This window comes from Diadema antillarum, unplaced genomic scaffold, assembly GCF_040938485.1.
Source record: "Diadema antillarum isolate AM-2024a unplaced genomic scaffold, OU_Dant_1.0 scf00000201, whole genome shotgun sequence".
In the NCBI taxonomy this organism is placed as follows: Eukaryota; Metazoa; Echinodermata; class Echinoidea; order Diadematoida; family Diadematidae; genus Diadema; species Diadema antillarum.
The window spans coordinates 701,932-724,938 of NW_027271090.1; the positions used below are offsets into that span (position 1 = coordinate 701,932).

Here is a 23,007-nt window from a genome sequence, read left to right on the forward strand (position 1 = left end):
GATCGTTAAAACCAGAAAAAACCTGGCAAAACCTCCCGTAGAGGTAACTTTCGCTATTACGTCGATCCAACTCGAACGAAAACTTGAATATTCAAGTGCAATTCCGGCGAATTTTCCGAGCACAGAAATTCGCGTGTTAGCAAGATGGCGGCGACTAACGAATTGAGTGGCGCGCGCACTAGCGGGATCTCATATATGACGTAATCTCTCACGAAATTACGATATAAAATTGATGATAAACCTTTCCATGGTAAGGCGTTGCCTTTCTATGTGTACTCTACGCTCTAGGTATTTGACCCTTGTTGAACACCAATACTCAACTTCTGCTTGTGAGAAATAACAGAGAGAAGCATTTGTTTGCGTTTCGTTCTTTATCGTTCCTTGTGTATTTCCTCGCATGTGTTTACGAACGAAATGAACTAAAAATTTTCAGACTCAATGCTTTACAGTTATACAATGTTTCGTTCCGATAACTAAAAAAAAAGCATAAGGGCAACAAATACGAAAACAGGCACGTAAATAAACGAATTTATACTCTTAAGTATGAACGTCGGCTTGGTCTTGGAGTGAAAGTTCAAATAAACAAAGTCCCCCTGAAGTATTTGGTTAGAAAGGGTAATGAGTTAAGAAGATAGTTCAGGGCTTGATTTACAATCCGGAATTCGAACATATCTGGCTCTTTTCTTTTCTTTTCTTTATTACTCACCCTCCTGAGAGGAGTTTGGTGTAGAAAAGTTGAGGGAACGGTAGAGGGACGACGGCTTTGTTGTACAGCGACAGTCCGACGAGAATGCCAAGGATCCGAATCAGCTCCAAGTCGTCACAATCCTACATGCAAAACACGAGGAGGAAATAAATGTTCCGATGTGTAATTATCGATGTTGGTGTATGCTTCCCACTGTTTCACACACCATGTATATTAGAACTCATGAAAATTTGATTATTCCTTCTAAACTTGTTTCTCATCTAATCACTTTGGGTTAATTTTCGTCTGTGGCTGATTTTTTTTCTCTTTTTTTTTCGTTTTGTTTTGTTTTGTTTTTGATTTGTTTTGTTTTTGTGTTTGCAGGGGAGTTATTTTCGATTATGAGTAATTTGCCCCCTAAACACATGACGAGGTGAAGTACATGTTCATAGTACATGCGAAAACTTACCCACATATTCATAATCTATCATAATATCATATCATATCATAATAATAAACATAATAAAGAATAGCGTGTTTGATTGCCGGACAAATGAGATACTAAGCGAGCCTTATACACTGTACCTCCTTGGTCAGACATTGCTGTTTCAGAAACAATCGTTTATTAAATGACTTTTTTTTGGCAGGCTGATAGAAAAATAATAAATTACTGTGTAGGTGTACACATGTGGTTGGTGTAATCAGGTTCGGACAGATGATTCAGAAACGTGATTACAAATGTGATCTTCCGTTGGTGTCTAACTCTTCTTTTCCTTGTTTGTTGTTAGTGTTTTGTTTTTTGTTTTTGTTTTTAGGGGAAGTGGGATCCCCTAGACAATGAAAGAAGGCCCAAGTACAGTGTGTGTGACTTGTTACTCCCCGCTAAACGAAATCGAATTTACCTTAATAAGTAGTTGTGTCGTTAGAGACGCCTTGTTTGATATCTCGGCGATCGTTTCTGATTTTTCGATTAATGCACCCTTTATCACTTTCAGAATAACGAACATTTAGGTATACGGAATTTGTGGGTTTTGGAATAACGAACCTTCGGAATAACCAACCTTGTTTCATTTTTGCATTAACGAGTATTCGTTATAATTTTAAACGATCATCACTCGGTATAGGCAACGACCTTTACAATAATTACAATAGCGTAATCTTTGGAAGGGAATGTCATGCCCGTTGAAGGCGCTGCTAATACTCATTTCTATTAAGTTGCTTCCCCCCTGGTAGAAATAATACAAAACCGAGATTCAAGGTCAAACCTGTCGGAACCACACGTGGGAGACTGCCGGGTCATTCTCGTCTAAGAGCCGGACAAGACCGTAACGCTCCGGGTCCAGTAATTCAGCAAACACGAGCGTAAAGAACTCCTATATTATAGCGGGATGCAAGAAAATTGAAATTGTGATAGTAACGTTTCCAAACTCTTTCCCATGTGTTCATTCAGTATAGGCGTTACAGCAATTATTGTAACAATTAGATTAACATTCTCGTCATGTGGAAGAAAAAAAAAATTTCGCCACCGTGTCTCGTTGTATTCAATTGCAAGAAAAGTCCGAGATTTACATTCTATTACCATGCATGAAGATAATCTCAATCAAGCATGAAGATGTCAGTAAGCATCAGTTTTTTGTCATGGTGGATTAATTCCGTACCGTGCTCAATACTCCCCAGTCAGCCCCTTTTTCACCAGCAAATTCCACATAGAGAGGGCGCTGTACATCTTTCTCGGTGACCGAAGAGAGGTAGAGTCGCAACTGTTCGTTGAAAATAGTTTGCCGATCTACCGAGATGCGGAATGTCTTGTCAGCTGCACTGCAGCTGCCAACACCTCCTTGTGCGAACTGTCTCGAAAAAAATATATCATATTCATTTTATTGTTATAGATTGGTAATCACATGTCAATTTCACTCCTTAAATATACCAAGGAGCATTAAAATAATCATGTTCATATTCATTTTCATATTCTATCAAGTCGCATTGATTTAGTTCATCCATTTAGCGACCAGCAGGGCCTATAGACAACGCAAATACGCCTCAAAGATCATGAATTTTTAGTGTTGAGATACAATGATACAAAGATACGGACAATACTAGATTGCCAATGTAAACCTTGCCTTGTCCCGAGAGATACAGCGTCTTAATAGGCCCTAGTGAATTTCGGTCGATTGGCCATTGTCTGACGCCAGATGTCCAATTTTTTGATCTATTATGATGAATCATGTATCTTTACAATTTTTCAGGAAGCATTTGGAATACTTGTCTGTGGGGAGCATGGAAAACAACATCGTAACTTATATAGCAGTTTCTGATCATTCCAGTGAAGTCATATCATATCTCCTTTACGACATATGTTAGGCAAGTAACAGTTCCCTGAGGTCAATACACAGAATAAATAAACATTTGATGTCCCTTATACCACCGATACTCGAATTTCATTCATACCACAGCAAGAAAATCCGATTCCCAATGTTCATCCACTGTTCCATTCTGAATAGTCCAAGCCTTTAACAAACTCGGCAGCAATGATTTTGATATGCATTACTCTTATACTGATAATGATATAACTGTACTCAATGCAGTTTATGACCCGTTATAAAGTCATGCCGTCGCTAATACTAATCCTATCAATGATTCTACCACGTCTACGCTTGGACGAAATCGCCAGCTTTAACAAGCTGATATGCAGAATCTTAACCCCTGTCCACCCCACTTGCAGCGCCTAGTTCCGCTTGGAAAAAGAAAATAAAACAGACAGATAACTATGAATTAGAATACATTAATCATTTAGTATCATCATTATTTTCATGTCAGGGCAGGTAAACATGACTCCCAAAACTTACAAAATAAAAATAATCATACAAATAGCAAATACTACTGTCATTGTTCAAACAAGATGTCTTGTGTAATAACAATATAACATTATGATGATAATGCAAATTCAACCTGTAAAAGTAAATCAGAGCACTGTATTATCTCAGCCATTCCATTTCATTCGAAAAGATCTGTTTAGACCTACTACACCAGAATATGATTTCTTAGATGATGTAGTTTCTAATTCGCATACATCTTTTTATGATAGTTAGTTGCCGAAAATATGAACTCAACAGCTGAAGAAATACAGTATGATTTTGATGATTTAACCCAATCCCCATTATGTAGTTACGTTACTTTGAATCAATTTAAAGAAATTCGTATTTCGTTGATACATTTGAATATAAGAATTAGGAAGTAAGAAGTTTAAGTAAGCATTTTGATGAATTACAGTTATTATTGGATATTCAAACCCAAATAACCCTTTATTTACAGTGATAGGACAAGCTGAAACGTTCCTATCTTCATGCCCCAAACGATTTTTCTCGCTTGAAGGATACAATGTTTTTGTGAATAACAGACCCTTGATCGTTCTGGCGGTGGGGTTGCCTTATATGTTTTAAGCTGTTTTGAATGTATTATTTGTGAAAAGTTGAGCAAAATGAATGATACTGTGGAGTCCCTTTTTGTTGAAATCAATGTTCCTGGTAATAAAATATTTTGATAGGTATTATTCATAGACCTCCAATTTCTAATAACAAAGATTTTTCTTTTTATCATATCTCACCGAGTTGCTCACAGATCCTTTATTTGCTAACTCAGGTTCCTATATCGTGTTTATACTCCTCGGTGATTTTAATATTGATTTGTTATACAAAAAACATACAACGGACAACATACATGACATACCAAATGAATTCCTAGATACATTTTTATCCTTTTCTTTTTTCCCTCTAATTTCCAAACCAACTCGTGTTTCTAATCATTCGGCTACTTTGATTGATAATATTTTTTGTAATGTTTTAACTCTCCCAGATTCTTCTATAATTTTGTCTGATATGACTGATCATTTTTCTTGTTATGACGCATTTTAAGTATAATCAAATTAATGTTAATCCACTTCATCGTCAGGATAGGCGTAGAGTAACTTAAGAAAATTTGTTTTCTCTTTGTACTTCTTTAGATAATGCTAATTGGGAATTTGTGTTTGATACATATGACATTGATTTGTCTTTGAATAATTTTTTGATGTTTTTAATAATCATTTGGATACTTGAATTCCCAAAAGAAAATACAAACGGGGGAATTATAAAACAACACCAAGACTTCCTTGGATTACAAAGTCCATTTTGCGATCTATTGATAGAAAAAAAATAAATTGTTTTATTCATTTAAGATGAAAACAACTGAGCAAGCACGTTTGAAATACACTTCGTATAAGAATACCCTCACAAAAATATTACGTATAGAAAAGAAAAAATATTATTATAAGCAATTGCAGAGATATAGATATGATATAAAAAGCACGTGGAATATATTAAAACAAGCTATGAATATATCTACCGAAATCTTTGGTATATTGAAAATTCGATATGATTACAAGGATATTGATAATTCTCAGGATATTGCAAATATTTCAATAAATATTTTACAACTATTGGAGAAGATATTGCTCAAGAAATTCCCAATACCGATAAACATTTTACTGATTTTTTTGAATCAGTACAATACACATTCTATATATTTTACTCCTACCACTAGGTATGAGGTTATTGATTTTGTTTCTGGTTTGAAAAATAAAAAAAGTGCAGGTTATGATGATGTAAGCAATTTGATTTTAAAAGGAGCAATATCTTCTATTGTGGATCCTTTGTTGTATATTTTCAATTTGGCAATGTCAAATGGTCAGTTTCCGGAACAAATGAAAATAGCCAAAGTTATTCCTATGTTTAAGAATGGACATAACTTAGATATTAGTAATTATAGACCTATTTCTTTATTATCTTGTTTATTAAAAATCTTAGAGAAAATTATATATAACAGAACAATGAATTTTCTGAAGACGCATTGTGTTTTAACAAACTCCCAGTTTGGTTTTCGAGAAAAGGATAGCACCTCTCATGCATTTTTGAATTTCATTGATAAAGTAGCACATGCTTTAGATAATCACTCTCATTTGATCGGTATCTTCCTGGAATTCTCCAAGGCCTTCGACACTATTAATCATAACATATTGCTTAATAAGTTGTCCCATTATGGTATACGTGGGAAGGCCTTGGAGTGGTTCAGGAGTTATATAAATGATCGTAAGCAATAAGTTTCAATAAACGATTATAACTCTGACATCAGAGAATTAATTTGTGGCGTGCCACAAGGTAGTATATTGGGGCCGTTGTTGTTTATTGTTCATATTAATGATTTATGTGTTCGTCTTTGATATTACCTTATTTAGATTATGGAATTTTGGCATGGGAAAACACGCATCAGACATTATTAGATAGGGTTTCATTGTTACAAAAGAAGGCACTTCGAATCATTTGTAATGCCGCTCCTTGCTCTCTTACAGCTTCTTTGTTTTTTGAAAATAAGATTTTGAAAATTAAAGATTTGTTTTCATTTCATTTAGGACAATTTAAGTATAGTTATAATGACAACTCTCTTCCGCTTATATTTGATTTTATGTGTCCTCGTAACCTGACATACCATAGTTACCCAACAAGACAGTCTAATGAATTTCATATGCCCCTACTTATAGAACTGTGTTAGCTCAACAGACATTGCATACAGGCCCCAGATTCTGGAACTCCTTTGGTCCAGACATAAAAAAAAAAAATGCTCCTTCTTTGTTTTTAAAAAGAAGATTGAAATCATTCCTCCTTAAGTCTTATAATGTAACAGAAAGAAACTAATTTTGTTTGTTAATCTTTTATAGTAAGTAGGTTTTGTAAGCACCAGGATGCCATTGATTTTTCATAGGCATGTTAGGTCGCGTCTTTCGCGGCATTCCACATCAGTGACATCCCCTGCTTTTTCTTATTGCAAACTTGTATATTATTACACGTGCCTTCACAGAAAAGATTGTGTTCTGCTATAAGCAATCCCATACAATTGTATATATCACCTTCTCGTCGCTTTCAACGCTCTACACTTCTAATAATTATGGCTTGTAGTCAATAGTCGTACGAGGGCTGCATGCAAATCATGCAATGCTTAAGCTGTAGCCCTTCTGCGTTATTCATTGCATCACTGTTCTGTTGGACATTGTACAGGCAATGAAGAAATGTATTGCTGTATATTCTAAAGGTAATGAAAAAACTCATTTTGTTAGCAACTAATGTTCATGTATATCCATTTATATGTATGGTACCATTAATGTACGTTTATGTATCTGCATGAGCAATGATATAATGCAGGAACCAATAAAATAAAATGAAATCAAATCAAAAGTCTCTGTAGGTTTGATCTTGAATGTATTGATTGATCTAGGCTTTTTGTTTTTAGTTGTCTCGTCTCTTTAATACTTGTATTTCTGTTTCCTCCCTTTCCCCCTTTCCACTTCTTTTTTCATCACGCACACTTGTAGCTAAGTTTTCACCTATTTTTTTTTTCTCCTTTGAGGTGCCCACATTGTACAAGCATAGTCTTTTGACAGGGTACCTCCACTTTTTTTCGCAGAATGTATAAATATGTTTGTATGAAAAATGCCTAATTTTGTATTGACTATTGACAAATGTTATTCTTTGCTATCTATGTATCATTCCTTCAAACGCATGTCGAATTCATACTTTTTGTACATTCTGTTGAAAGGAGTGAAAATAAAACCTTTGAATTGAATTGAATTGAATATTATTGAATTGAAAAAGTAAACTGTATTCAACTGTTCAATATCGTACTTTATTTTCTTAAAACAAAAACGGATGCTAAAATGAAAAATGGTTATTAACGCCTATCATCACGATCATTATAGCACTAACCTTCTGTCTCAGTGTGTCATGGGCGGTCAGGATTCGAATCTTCGTCTTCAGATTCAAGAGAAATGGGTATTCTTTCAGCCATTTCGTCTCCTGAAACAAAATAATAGCGTAGACGGCGTTTGATTTCATTTCTGTCAGCAAAATTGACATTATTTACCTATCTATTAAAAAGAATCTATTGTAGATTATATTCATTACCTCTGCCAAAGCCTGATGGTTTGTTTGCAAAATAACTCAAAAAATTATCAAGAACAGGTTTAGCTCAAATTTTCAGGGAAAATCAAAATGATACAGGGAATAGATGGTTAGATTCCGGTAGAGAGGTGGATCACCGTGTAGATCTTGTAACTTTCGATAAGCACCTCTCCATCAACCCTATAAAGCCCAAGGGGGATCTTTGTGCTCCTACTAGATTTTCCTTTACCACTCCTTCGCCCTTAATCCGATTTCAGTCAAATTTAGTGACTTTTCCTAAAATCTTATTGCAAACATTTTGATACATAATTTATCTATATTTGATGTTGTTGGTTGCCATGGCAACCACAAACTGACAACCATGTAAGTCAGATTTTGCATCTTTTTTCTGTTCCCACTTCATTTAACAGCATAACAGTGTGTAAAATGGGTGTTTCTTGGCTGAAATTTGCTGAAGGAGCCTTTGAAGTAATTATGTAATTGGAAAATTTTTCTTATTATTTCTTTCGTTTTTATGTGACAAACGCATAAAACAATAGATATGATAGAGATAAATGAAAACAATAATATCTTCTAAAGATTGCCCTTCTATTTTGTGTCATTTTGATTCCCTCACCCAAGTTGTCTCGAATATCATTAGTTTATCATATTATCAATTTGCAATTTTAAAGTTCCACTAATATGCAAATATGAAATGTCATAACTATACATGTACCAATCCCAAAAATTTCACTTCAGATCTCATAATGTATTTCTTTATGTTGATATGAATAGCGCCCCCACGTGGTGACCTTGAGAAATTTCAATCATAGCAAATAATAAGATTCCACTTGCTTATCATTTGTGACAAAAAAAAATGATTGATCCATATTAGACATCTATAATGGGAATTAAGACATTAATCAGAAAAATCATGTTTTCAGCATATTTCCTATGTATTTCCTTATATTTTGGTAAACAGCGCCCTCTATGGGTGACCTTCAGAAATGTCAAATGTACGTCATGTAGAGTATGAGTTACTCTACCCATGTGCCAAATATGACGATGATACATCAAAATGTGACCCTTCATCACAAAACGACAACAAGGTCGCAAGACATTAAATTTTAGTTAAAGGGAATACTGAAGATATTATATTATATATGAAGTCAAAGGGTGGGACACATAGAACAATTTGTCGTTTACATCGTTTAAAATGGCCTTTTTGAAGTGGAGTTACAATATAGAGGATACTGAAGATTTACACCTGTAACCCCCCTGAAATCTAGGTCACAGCGTAAATTTCGAGGCTTTGCCGATGACGTCATGGGGTGAAGGGAATCGCGCAAGGTCTCGAGCGTCGCAGGCCCCCGCGCGCATAATGCATGCATTGTATTATACAGGTTGTTGTAGATAGTATTTGCATATAAAGTTTTGAAAGTTTGTTTTTCGATAATGACATCGTACGTTAAGGCCAGTGATGATCAGAATGATTTCTTGGTGGAATTTGAATGTGGAAGCGATGACTAACTGAGTGATACAGTATACACTAGTGATGATAGCGATGATGAAACTAGTGATGATGATCCTGGTGAAGTTGGGGAGATAGATGTTGATGACGAGCGGCACGGCTTGGCGCATGAGGAAGACGCTGCGGGCGAGCTAGTGGGGAAGACCCAGGGCGGTCCGGTTGAAGCGGACGGACTTAGTGGAGATTGGCAGTACGAGCCCTTGCCACACGGCAGGCCAGGGAACAATGTTGGTGACGCAGGACCGATGCCAGATAGACTTTAAAATTTAGATTGGTAAGAGTTGTTTTTATTCTGAACTGAAAATGAACCGAGCTTAGTGCTGACTTGAACTCGTACTTCACAGCAGCAGTAGGCCTAACGGAACACAGCCCAGTCGCTGTAAAATTAGCGCAGCGTCTGTTCGGGCTACGTATTATCTTAAACATCACACTCACTCCGTACTCCCGTTCACAGCTCATCAGCATTCTATCTAGCTAGGTACCCTCACAAATTCACTGCGCGATCCATTCATTACTTCACCGAGTCCATTAAAGTTTAATCACTATCGATGAAAATCGCAGTGCTCTGTATCGTTTATTTTATCACCAGATAGGCCGGCCGGCCTAGTGAAGATTTCGACTTTAGCCGATGCCCGCGCCTTGCGTAGTATCTAGTATTAGCGATCCACATACGCCGAATGTTTCGCGAGGTTTTTTTAATTTTCGCCAATTTCGCGAACCTGGAGCTTTTTGCGAATTTAAAAACACGAGAAAATAATATATACGGAAAGAGAGTTAATATTATTAACCCTCTTTCCGTATATATTTCCCCCTTCCGTAGTGTACTCCCCAACCACGAATTTAAGCACTTGCGAAATTATTGCCAAGTCCCGATTCGCGAAAAAAAAAAGACTCGCTAAATATATGGCGTACACAGCTGTAGTACCACTAAGGAACTGCTGATATAGTACATTGTACGTACCAAAGAGGTACGAAGCCCAGGCTTCTCCGCTCTTTGATACACGGAGGCTACTGCACTGAGACATACGCGGCCGGTGATGGGCGCATGCATGTGACTGATCGACTACTAAGCACCACTACAGGCACTAGGCCTGACAACTTCTGTATTCATGGCCTAAATAACACGTATAAACAGACTCTATTTAAACGAGGAAATGTGTGGTTTCACAGGAGACTTGAAGTAGAAAACAATTTCATTTAATTTTCTTGTGACATTCTGATAAAAAAATGTCATGGGATTTCGGGGTACGAGCCTCATCATCTCGCTCTCATCGAGAACATACATAGGTAAGCTCAGGCTGTTGTGTGATACTTCCGGGTTTGCCCTTCACCCCATGACGTCATGGACACGCCCCCAAAATAACCACGGATCTTCCGATTGAACAAGATTCAGGATACAATTTTTCTAAGCAGCCGTTCTCCAAAACGCAATTTTCTAAATGGATGAATTAAAGGCCGCTGTGATTAACATGCTCTAAGCTTGAAATGGGGGAATAATCCAACAAAATATGCTTTTCCTTTAGTATTCTGCTTTAAGAGCATGTTCTGATAGACCAGATTTTAAGCTTTCAAATATGACCGTGCACCACAAAACAAACATAAAGTCGCACCCCTTGATTTGAAGTGAGGACTCAAAAAAGGTGAAAATGTTCAACCAAGTCAAAATTGAGTTTTTCATATTTTCTGAAAGAACAATCCTTCTTCAACATTACTTTTCAGTTTGGTATCTTAACATTAAGGTGTGTTAGTAAAGCATGCAGATGTGCAACTCCAGCAGTAGTCGCCTTTTCACCTTTCCGCTTCCTATTTGCTCGCTCCCTGCATGTTCCATCCCCTTTTTCCTATTCCATACCCTCGCCCGCTTCTAGTATTTCCCCTCTCCTGCTGTATGCACTGGTAGCAATTTATCAGCCTGCCAGTTCATAATCGCCTCTCTGTGTGTGATCCATCCCCACCTCCTCGTGGTACTAACCTGGATACCTGGGCTCTATATACAGCCTGGGGAACCAACGGGGCTCTAGATAGGGAAGGAAAACCCGAATCAAACCTCGGAGGGGGCAAGAGCTCTCTCCCGGACACAGCATACCATCGCTGCACCCGGCTGGGAATTCATTGGCCTCGTGCCCAGTCTTCTGCACTTCGGTGCAATAGCCACAACTCCTTCGGGAAACTTAATCTAATCTAATCCAATTCATTATGAATGTTGATCCTAAACCACGGCCCCGAGTCCCGGTGGCCACCCCATGGCAGAAGGGTGGCAGGGGTGCTAAGAATCTGCCGGTCGACGACACTTTACGGCTGCCATCCTTACAGGTACCCAGAGTGAAGACAGCAGGAAGAACAACAGTCCACCCCCGGAAGAAGACTCTTACGATCGATAGAAAGAGGACATCTGCAAGGAACAGCGCCAAAAAGAACAACGCAGGAAAAGAAGCCCACTTAAGAAATGTAAATAAGCGACCAGGAACAAGTGCCAGGATCTAACGTAACCAACAAAGCATGATGCATATACATGAATCACTTCCCATAAACACAGGAGTGGTGACATACTCAACATAGGCACATGAAATGTGAGAACCATGAGGACGGATGGCCAGCTGGACATTCTCACTGAAGAAGCACTGCGATTCGACATACATATCCTTGGCCTCAGTGAAACGCATCTGACAAACAGAGAGACGTTCATCACCAAGGACAAATTCACAGTCATCCTCTCCAATAGAGTAGACAACATCGGCAGGGAAGGAGTCGCCCTAATGATATCAAACAGAATGACACAAAGCCTGGTTAGTTATAAAGCAGTCTCATCTCGACTTATAACAGCTAAGTTTAAGATGAAGAAAGGCACTCTGACCATCATCCAGGTCTATGCCCCCACATCAGCCCATAGTGAGCAAGACTTTAACCTGTTCTACGACACTCTACTCCATCACATCCAAAAAGTCCCAAAGAAAGAGGAGCTCATTGTCATGGACGACTAAACGCAAAAATAGGATCTGATGTCAGCACATGGGCACCCACCCTAGGCAAGTTTGGACTGGGCCAGAGGAATGACAGGGGAGAAAAATTATTGGAGTTTTGCACACTTCATAAGCTTGTCCTGTGCAACACATACTTCCCACACAAAGATTGTAGGAGGACAACCTGGATCTCCCCATGTGGAACCTACAAAAACCAGATTGACTTCATGGCTACAAAACAAGAAAGTATGAAACTCTTCCACAATTGCAGATCATTCTCATCAGCACAAATTGGCAAACATAGAGCTACAACCAACAAAGTCAAAGCGAATGAAGAGTCTTCCAAAAACTTTTGATGTGAGCAGATTTAAGGATCCTGCCATCGCAGAAGAGTTTAGAGTAAGGATTGGAGGAGCATTTGAACCGCTACTTCAGCTTGAGGACAGAGATGTTGAGACCTTATGGACGAAGTTCAAAGACACAACTAATGACGTCACTGAAAAAGTTGTCGGGTTTAATATTGGTAAACGTGTCAAAGGTTTGCCTGAAGACGTGCGTAACGCCTGTGAAGAAAGAAGGAAGGCAAGGATTACAGTTTTAAACCATCCAAATTCAGAAAATAAGAAATACAAATGTCTGAACCAGAAAGTAAAGCGTGATGTGAAACGGTGAAAGAAGAATCTGCTCAATTCAGAATTTCAAGAAATGGAAATAGCATAAAATATTATGCAAAAAAAAATGACAGTCATGAGTTATTCAAAAGGGTCAGGTGATTAGCTGGAGAAAAAGAAAGACTTCAATCGACTGCTAACAATACGGATGGAGAATTAAAAACTGCTCCTGCTGAAGTCCTGAACTGCTGGAAATCTCATTTCAAGTCTCATCTGAATGTGAAGTTCCCAAGAGATGAAAACATTCTCCGGACTATACCGGATCCTCCTCCTGCAGTTTCACCTAGCGAGCCATTCTCTATTGAAGAAGTTGAAAAAGCCGTCAAAGCAATGAAGAACAATAAAGCCTGCGGTTTGGATAAGATAGCTGCAGAAACTCTGAAGTCCGGAGGACCCTGTATGAATCAACTTCTCCTTAAGATCATTAATACTGCGTGGGCTGAACGTAAAACATCGGAAGATTGGAGAAAGGGACTCATCACCCCAGTACACAAGAAAGGTGACAGGCTTGACCCAGCAAACTACAGGGCTATCACTCTACTATCCACACCAGGGAAAGTGCTATGCAAGATGGTACTGAACAGAATACAACAGACCATCGACAGTTACCTCTCAGAAGAACAATACGGCTTCCGAACTTCCAGAGGAACGACAGATGCCATATTTGTAGTACGCCTAATCATGGAGAAAGCTAGAGAGGGGCGGATCCCGATTCACTGGAACTTCATAGATTTCAAGGCAGCGTTCGACACTATCTGGAGGGATGCCTTGTGGAAGTGTCTCCGTTCCATTGGAGTTGACAGTGTATTGGTGAACCTGATTGAAAGTATCTACAATCAATCGAAATGTGCAGTACTTGTGAATGGAAAGATCACTGAATGGTTTGATGTTGTCACAGGTGTAAGGCAGGGATGTCTCCTCTCCCCCAGCTTTTTCAACCTCTTTCTCGAATTTGTGATGGATGGCATCAAGGCATCAGATGGTGGAATCCACATGGGCAGAGTGCATATCAAAAACATACGTTACGCCGACGACACCACGCTGTTAGACCTTGTATTTGATAAGCTACAAATTTCTACACAGAAACTGGAAGAAGCATGTAAAGCATGGGGAATGAAAATTAACATCTCAAAGTGCCGAATAATGTCAAGCGAACAAGGTGACATCACAATAGATGATGAAGAGATTGAAAAGACAGACAAATTTGTCTTGGCAGCACGGTCCTATCAGTAACAAATGATTTTAAACCGAAGGACTACCCTTGCAGCCTGGGCTTTCGGCCGTCTCAAAGGAACAATATGGTGAAACCAAAACATCTTGAGAACCTTAAAAGTGAGAATATATAAAGCTCTCATCCGACCAATCGCCACTTATGGTGCTGAAACATGGACCCTAATGAAGGCAGACACAAGCAGACTGGAACCCTTTGAGATGAGATGCCTCAGGACCATTGCAGGCGTTCAGCTTCTAGACCGCATCAGGAATGAGGACATCAGGAAGTCTCTGAACGTCACGAGATCCATCAGCCAAGAAATCACCTCACGCAGAATGAAAGCGTTTGGGTATATCATCCGCATGCCAGAGAATCGCCTGCCACGTGAAGCTTACTATAACGACTTCCACACAGCACGACCACCTGGTCGCCCTCCCCTCAGATCGAAAGCCCAACTTCGCTGTGATACAGGATCAACTCTACTGAGCCTTGAAAACCAGGCAAAGGACAGGAGAGGTTGGAATGAGCTCACCCGGAGGAGTGCAAAGGGACACACCGTCCTACGCCTTTAAGTCAAGTAAGTCAAGAGTGTTTTTAGCAGTTTTCCTACAACCCTTTTTGGGGGAAGAGTAGAATGATCAGGTGTGACTTGATAGAGGTCGCTTTTCATGTCTTGAAATCCTTTGCACACTCTTCACTTTCAAGTCTAATAACTTTTGAAAGGATAACGCTACTGTGTTGAAAGTTAGCATTAATCATGGGCAGAATGTGCTGATAAAACATGCTTAATTTCAGCTTAATTTGATAATTCCTTCATTGTTGTTGCTCTAATAGTTTACATCCTATGGTTTGTCCCTTTCACGGCACAGCTAGCACTGCTTGGTAAAGATTACGCGCTTGAATAGACCCTGTACTTCAGAGCCTCTTTTCTCGGTTCACACTTTTCTGGAGTGTGTTCTTTCTTTCCAGTATTTAGGTAGGTTTGAGGAGTCCATTTGAATTAAGTTATACAACATTTTAGGGCTTAGAGTCTGCTCTTTCAGAATCTGCTCTTTCAGAATCTGCCCTTAAATAAAAATTCATGTCCGGCAACTTTTTGTTTGTTTTGTGGTGCAGTTTAACAAATGATGTATAACTCAAATCAAATGGACTCTCCTAACCTATACAAATATTGAAAAGAAAGCACTCACTCAGAAAAAGACCAGTGTGAACTGAAAAGTGAGGCTCTGAAGTACCGTGTCTATTTAAGCGCAAAATTTTCACCAAGCCTTGCTGGCTGTGCGATGAATGGGACAAAAAACGGGATGTAAACAATCAGAGTAACAACAATGAAGGGATTAACAGATTTAACAGAAATTGAGCATGCCTTATTAACGCATTCTGTCCATAATGAATGCGAACTTTAAAAGCAGTGGCATTATCCTTTCAAAACTTATTAGAGTTGAAAGGGAAGAGTCTGTACAAGATTTTTTTTAAGAAATGAAAAAGGGACTCTAAAGGCACACCTAATTACACTATTCTACCAAAAGACTGTATGAGATAACTGCTAAAAAAGACACTTTCCTGCCCGTTTCATGATCCCAAATTTTAACATAAGGTAGAAGACTTGTTCTTTCAGAAAATGTGAAAAAGTCAAGATTGCCTAGGTTGACCCATTTATCCTATTTCAGTCCTCACACAAAATCCGTGTGTGCGACGTTTTGTTCGTTTTGTGATGCACGGTCACAAATAATTAAAAAAAAGTTATATGGGGGGGGGGGGGCACAATGTGCCCACCTTGGGCCTGCGAGGGGTCAAAATAGCTTGGGCTTGATAGGGTTAATTGCTTAACATATCACCAACAAGCGCAGGACAGCTTTGTGGGGGATAGCCAGGAATGGTAGGATCTGCAAGTACATGTACGTTTGGAATAGCAAACCGTAACGCTGTCACTAATCCACATAAAATAACGGACGACGACTCTTGTTGTGAGACATACGGATATGTTCTGAACTTGATGTTTAAAATGCTAGTACACTGTATGTTATGATACACCATACTAGTATCATAGTATTATGGCGAGATAATAATCTCTTGACCTCTTATTGACACTTTGATATACCCTCGTTCAGTTCTTATCTTCCTGAATTGAACATAACCCATCCTCCTACCTCATCACCTCTGTATTCAGTTTACTCGATATTAATTTTTATTCCAAATTGGATATAGCGCGTCTGGTTTTGCTGAATTTTTTCTCTCCTTTTTTTTTTTATTCCATGGAGTGCAACTTATATAATCATGATTTAAGATTTTTATTTATTACCACAGTCAATCCAACGAAATAATGTTACGTAATTGAAATCATGAAAGTAAGTAAAGTTTGTTGGAAATTTTCGGCGCTCACAGTTGCTGGATTCTGCACACCAAAGTACACGTCACACATCAGTGCTTCACACTCCTCGTAGGTCGTGTATAGACCCGGGAGGTAAAACTTTGAAACCGGAACGATATCATGGCACACGTTCATCTGTAAGAATCAAAGGCGAATGAAAAATCGGAAAGGACAGCACTGTAAAGAAAATGAAATTAATTACAAACGGAATTCCACAAATTTTCGGACAAGATTGTTTCAACAGTATACATAAGGAGTAATTATCATTACCCTTGTCTCCTGAAAAATGCAAATTAATTGTTTTTTATGCGAGACAAGCAAAATATGTTACACTTTCTTTGTATTTTCTTTCTACATTCCACGTTCTACGTTCTGCATATGTGACATCACAAACTGTATATTAATCTATTCTTCAATGGACCATGGCAGCACTGAAACTTCAAAGCTTCATAGCTGTTGAACGGATTGTCCGATTTTCCTCAAACTTTGAGACATTGTGTTGACTAGTATTGCTAACATGCATTCATTCAATCCACACATAAAGTGAACTTATCTTTTAGAAGATCTATTTTCCGCGCACACAAACACCCTAATTTGGAATATGTCCAAAATGCAGACACGCTTAAACACATACACGCACCGTTTGCATAATACAATTCAACCATGTGGAGCACATAATAATTGGTGAAATATTGTAGACATTTTTTTTTTTTTTTTTTTTGGCGTCAAGAAAGCAACGAAATTTTTCGAACCTCTGGAAATTTCGAGATAAAATGTGACCCTGCATCACAAAACAAACAAAAAGTCGCCAGCCAGGAAATTTTAGTTCAGAGCAGATTCTGAAAGAGCAGACTTTAACCTTTAGAATGATGCAAAGCTCAAATCAAATGGACTCTCCTAACCTATCTAAAGAAAGCACACACTCAGGAAAAGTGTGAAGTACCACTCGAGTAACAACAATGAAGGAATTATCAGATTCAACTGAAATTGAGCATGCCTTATGAACACATTCTGTCCATACTTAATGCCGACTTTCAAAGCAGTAGCATCATCCTGTCAGAAGTTATGAGAGTTGAAAGTGAAGAGTGTGTGCACGGTCTGTAAGAAATGAAAAGAGGACTCTTAAGACAAGCCTAATCACACTATCCTACCAAAAAAAAAAAATGTTCGAGATAATCTGTTTAAAAACACACTCTCCTGCCCGTTTTATGATCCCAAATTTAGCACAATGTAGAAGAAGACTTGCCCCATCAGAAAATATGAAAAAGTCTAGATCGGCTAGGTTGACCCATTTCACCTATTTTCAGTACTCACACAAAATCAGAGTGTGCGACGTTTTGTTCGTTTTGTGATGCACGGTCACAAATGGTATGTTTGTCCCCCCCCCCCCCCCCCCACATTTTCATAAGGGTGGCAACTGCCCCCTTTTCCCTCCAGGATCCCCGCCCCTGCATAATAGCGAGCTTTTGCATTCTTAGAATTCAAATGAAAATCTTTTGTAAACACAGGAATTTGGGATCTTCTCAACACCAAAAGTTTACTAAATCCACGGAGGGAAACCAAGCGGGGAAGGATATCCCCTCCCACACCAAGGGAACTTTTGCATTTTTTTTGAAATAAAGTGACTGATCTGGTGCACAGTTTTGATGAAATATTCGGAACTCTGTCAATCTAAATTTGTAGGCCTACTAAGACTATGGAAAAGGACCGAGCAGGAGAGGGTGTAGATTTTGTATTTTCAGAATTATAATTCAACGATCTGGTGCATACTTTGAATGAGGTATTTGGAAAGTTTTCTGATGGAAAAATTATATGTTTGCCCCCATCCCCACCCCTCCCCCCCCCCCCCCCCCCCACTCCCCCGATCGATGCCCGTTGTTATAAATTACCTTCAATCAATAAAATTTTCAGAAAAAGTTCATAATGAATCAAGGAACAGATAATCAATTTTGGTAGTGATCCGCACCACAATTTGTATGCAGTCTTTTTGTTATTGTTTTTGAAGGAATTTTATCTATCGTAGGGTCCATCATAAATGCTGCAGCATCGCTCCACCCACTCTCAGAGCCATTGCGCGGTTGGCCAGTAACTACGGCAAAAGCAGCGACGGCTGGTCGGCCGCAGTGAGGGTATGTTATGAATGTAGAACTGTAATATATCTAGGACGGAAATCAAAATGTGGGTAGAAATGACCTACTTGGCGGAAGTCTGCATTCTGCGGGTGCTGTTCCAGTTTGTTGTTGTTGTAGTTGGTGTGTGTGTGTGTGTTTTCCCATTTTCTATACTAACCGAGTGAACGCTTGAAATTTTCGTCGTTATCCATCCATGTTGTGAGGATCCGCATCACTACTAGCAAAGTGTTGTAGATCCATGACTCGAGAAGGCAGTAGAAGATAGGACATTCCATTAGCGATAGGAGAAATCCAAAGGCGTCATTGACACAAGGACGGACAGGCATGCTCTTCAAAAGATCATTCGAGATGATTTCGTTTACCTAAAGAGGATATTGAACACCATTTGTGTAAATTCAATTGAATTCAATCCGATTAAATTATATTTGATTTAAATGTAGGGCTATGAAAAAGAAACACGCATGAGGCTTAAATTTGAGTATTGCCACAGTGCACTCCCGTTATAACGAACACAGTTGCAGTTATAACGAAATTCCGGTTCAAGTTAAAGTTCAAGTTCGAATTTATTCGTTTTTCCACAATAAAATCATACAGACATAAATCTCACTTTCTTGAGTGATAGAAACAATGTATGTAAATTCGTACAAAGAAACCGACAATAATGAGAAAAACTAATAATATCAATACATTGCAATTGTTGCAGAAGTAACGAAAATGAAAGAATTGTCAATATGCACTGTGTGAAAAAACGGAGGGACCCACTAAAAAGACAATGCTTGTAGAGTGTGGGCCCCTCTTGTATTAAAAACTCGAGCAAAATTTGACTAAATATAGCAACAAAGCAGCACGAAAAGTTTGGCATAAAAAGTTTAGCAGCCCACTAAGAGACAGACGGACAAACGGTTACACACAAAACAATAACAAACGAAATAATGAGCATGAGACAAGACTGGGACAGCAACAAGACTACTTATAGGGAAGAAAACTGACTTGACGACACGTTAGGAAACAAGACTATAATAAACAGCGCGACGAAGAGGTAACAAAATAGACAGTAGTAAGCAACAGAGACAACGATCCTCGAAGGTTAGAGGAAGGAAGAGAAGAAGAAGAAGAAGAAAAGAAGAATATACAACAAACCCTTCAACTGCGAGGTATAAGTTAAAGAAGATCTTATCATAATCAAAGCTAAGGCAAAAGTAACAATAATTAAGATTTTGCGGACGGGAAACGAAATAAGCCTATGAACTAATCTAAGTCAGGGGGTCGTCATTATAGGATTGCAAAAGAAAAAACTTCAATCTTCTTTTAAAGGAGTACATAGAGGGAGCAGATTTTATATCATGGTTCAGGAAATTCCAATAATTAGGTCCAGTGTAAATAAGTGTATTCTTTGCTAGAATCGTTCGGAGAAGTGGTAAATGAAACTCGTTAGAGCGTCGGGTGGGGTAATTATGGAATGATTGATTTTTTTTTTTTGGAACATAGAACCAAAGATAGGTGGCAGTAAACTGTTATCATACATATACATACATTGGCCTAAGTTGTATAAAAATAATTCGTTAATTTTTAGTAGCTTATTACAGTTAAACAATACATTTGTATGTGAACGAGTGGGAGAATTGGAAATGATACGGAGGGCTTTCTTTTGCAATAATAACACTCTATTCAGTAGCGTCTGATGTGTATTGCCCCAAGCTAAAATTCCATAATGAAGGTAAGAGAGTATCAAAGAGAAGTATAACACAAGTAATGTCTTTTCAGGAATATAAAATTTTAGTCTGTTCATAACACCTATATTTCGAGAGATGATTATTTTGCAAATATGATCAATATGTATTTTCCAAAAAAAGTTTATTATCTACAAAAATACCAAGAAATTTGAAATATGGCACACTTTCTAAATTACAATCATCCAGAACTATTTCTGAATTCAAAGAATCAACAGTATTGCTGAAAAGCATATATTTTGTTTTTTGAACATTCAATGACAACTTGTTAGCTCTGACCCAGTTGGTCACTTTTTTCAACTCTGTATTAGCTTTTTGAATAAGAACATCGATATCGTTATGGGCAAGAAAAACACTGGTGTCATCAGCATAGTGTATAAAGGAAAGTACCTCTGAAACAAAGGAAAAATCATTGATATATATTATGAATAGCAGCGGCCCTAAAAGACTTCCCTGTGGAACACCACACTTTACATCTCTTATAACTGAATTATTATCTTTAATTGAAACTAACTGTTTTCTGTCAGCTAAATAAGTCTTGAACCACTCCAAGGCCTTCCCACGTATTCCGTAGTGCGATAACTTGTGGAGTAAGTACAACGAAGTAAAAGTTCAGGACAAAATATTATCCATTACATGATTTTTATTGCTTATTTGTTCGGTTATGTCAAACGTTCGGGGACTTTGTTATAACGGGAGTCCTTTGTAACCTGTTGCCGTTTCGGTCTCTGTGGCCACCGACACAAAAACCTCTGAATAAGAACTGTCTCATTATCACGTGATAAGCGATAACAACACGTGATTAGTGTTTATAAGTGGTGTAGATGAACACGTGGATGTAAGGCGTGGAATTCACATTATTTTTTCACACTGTGGATAAGTTCTGAACAGCCCGCATATCGCCATGGGGCGGGTTATCCTTGTTGTTTATCAAAGCATGTAAGTATATTCATGTCATGAATAAATAAGCATACTACTTTGATGAACTAAATAACTCAGCATCAGCGTTAAATAAGTAAGAAAGTTGTTATAAAAGTATATTCAATTCCTTAGAAAAATAGGTGTCATCGAAGTTCATTAAAGAATGAGATAAAGGAGTTACTTTACACACCATGCTGAACATTTTCTCATTGTTCTCCATGTTTTTGAATACAGTCCTTGCTAATTTCAAATCAACGCTTAAGCTATCTGGATCAGCTCCATCACTGGAAAGAAGAATAAGACAAAAACAGAAAATAGAAAAAGATGATTTAACAATATACCTGCACAATGATACTTTCTACCAATGTCAACCTCTTCAATATTGACACTGCTTTTCCAGAGGCCGTGCTAGTAATCACCGCAGTAATCATCATCAACCATCTCTACACTGCATATTTTCATGTTGATCGCAATGAGGAAAACATCTTTGAAGTGATGTAACTAAATCAACATCTTGTTGAATTCGGACATATATTGAGGGATTCTTGCAACAGCAAAATGTGCCAAATGTGGTACAAATTATACGAATCTTACTCTGAAACTGCGAAGGATGCGTTCAGGCACGCCGGAGAAGAAAACACAGCTCTCAGTTCCTGTATGGAGGATGCCTTGGATGGTGAATTTTCGGCGCTGGAGGCGCTCTTTAAGAGCTCGGCCGTCACTGTCGCTATACATCGTGATTGGTCATTGCGGCTACTTGCTTGCTGACACTTAGATATTCAAAATGAGGAGTTACTTTAGAAACATAGTATATTATTGGTGGAGATGATGACTGGGCTTTTACCTTTTTGCTAGATACCAAGAAACTGCTTTTGAAACAATACAAAGCATACCATTTTAAAGGGGATGGTGAGTAACTGATCAGTGGAAATCATTGGAAATGCTGGGGATGATTGTTTCAATCCTTGTGGGATTCATTTAAGAGTACATTATGTATCTATTGTTGTGTGAAAATGATTTGCTTCAGAATGGTCTCATATTCAAGTAGTGTTAACGATTGCCCTGTCACTGGACAGGCATGCTAACCTGGAAACATTGAACTGCACATTACTTGAATAATCATGAGACCATTCTGAAGCAAATAATTATCACGCAACAATAGATATACGATGCACTCTTACATGAATCCTACAAGGACTGGAACAATCATCCCCCAGCATTGCCACTGATTCCCACTGATCAGTTACTAGCCATTCCCTTTACGAAGAATTTATACTTTATCTGACGAAAATCGATTTTGGAATGGCTGAGACAACCAAAAAACAAAGTAAAACAAAGCGATTGTGATAAAAGGTGGGTCCCATCTTTTATTACAATTGTTTTGTTTTTGGTATCAAAGCCATTTCGAAATCAATATCCATCAAATAAACAATTAATTCCTCTCGGAATTACATGCTTTTTCATACTTTGTAAGAGTTTCGCATTGTCTCACAAAAAAAAAAAAATGTGAGAAAATGAAGTCAGGACTCAACCAAAACAATGCAATCCCTTTGAGGGCGCAATCATGTTCCTTAACTGTCGATAATATCTATGTAGACAAATCAAAGACAAGCAAACATACACACAGAAAATACACACACACACACACGCACACCACACACACACACACACACACACACACACACACACATGTATACACACTATCAAATTGACATAATCACGTGAACATTAACACTAGAAGGACAAAAAAAATCGACAATGTCCAGCATGTGTACGAGCGTAAGATATAAAGTCCTTCAAACTCATAAATTATTAAAATTGAATTATT

General features: G+C 38.2%; 1 protein-coding gene across 1 annotated transcript in view; it reads right to left on the reverse strand.

Moving 5' to 3' along the window:
* The window catches only part of LOC139723804 (E3 ISG15--protein ligase Herc6-like), a 48,410-nt gene that overhangs the window by 8,472 nt on the left and 16,931 nt on the right, over positions 1–23,007 (reverse strand). Inside the window, exons 10-16 of the mRNA XM_071635011.1 lie at positions 21,774–21,949; positions 21,370–21,463; positions 16,409–16,531; positions 7,477–7,566; positions 2,344–2,532; positions 1,951–2,058; positions 707–828 (exon numbers count right to left, since the gene is read on the reverse strand). Coding sequence (XP_071491112.1) covers positions 707–828; positions 1,951–2,058; positions 2,344–2,532; positions 7,477–7,566; positions 16,409–16,531; positions 21,370–21,463; positions 21,774–21,949 — 902 coding nt within the window. The remainder of the gene's footprint in view (positions 1–706; positions 829–1,950; positions 2,059–2,343; positions 2,533–7,476; positions 7,567–16,408; positions 16,532–21,369; positions 21,464–21,773; positions 21,950–23,007) is intronic.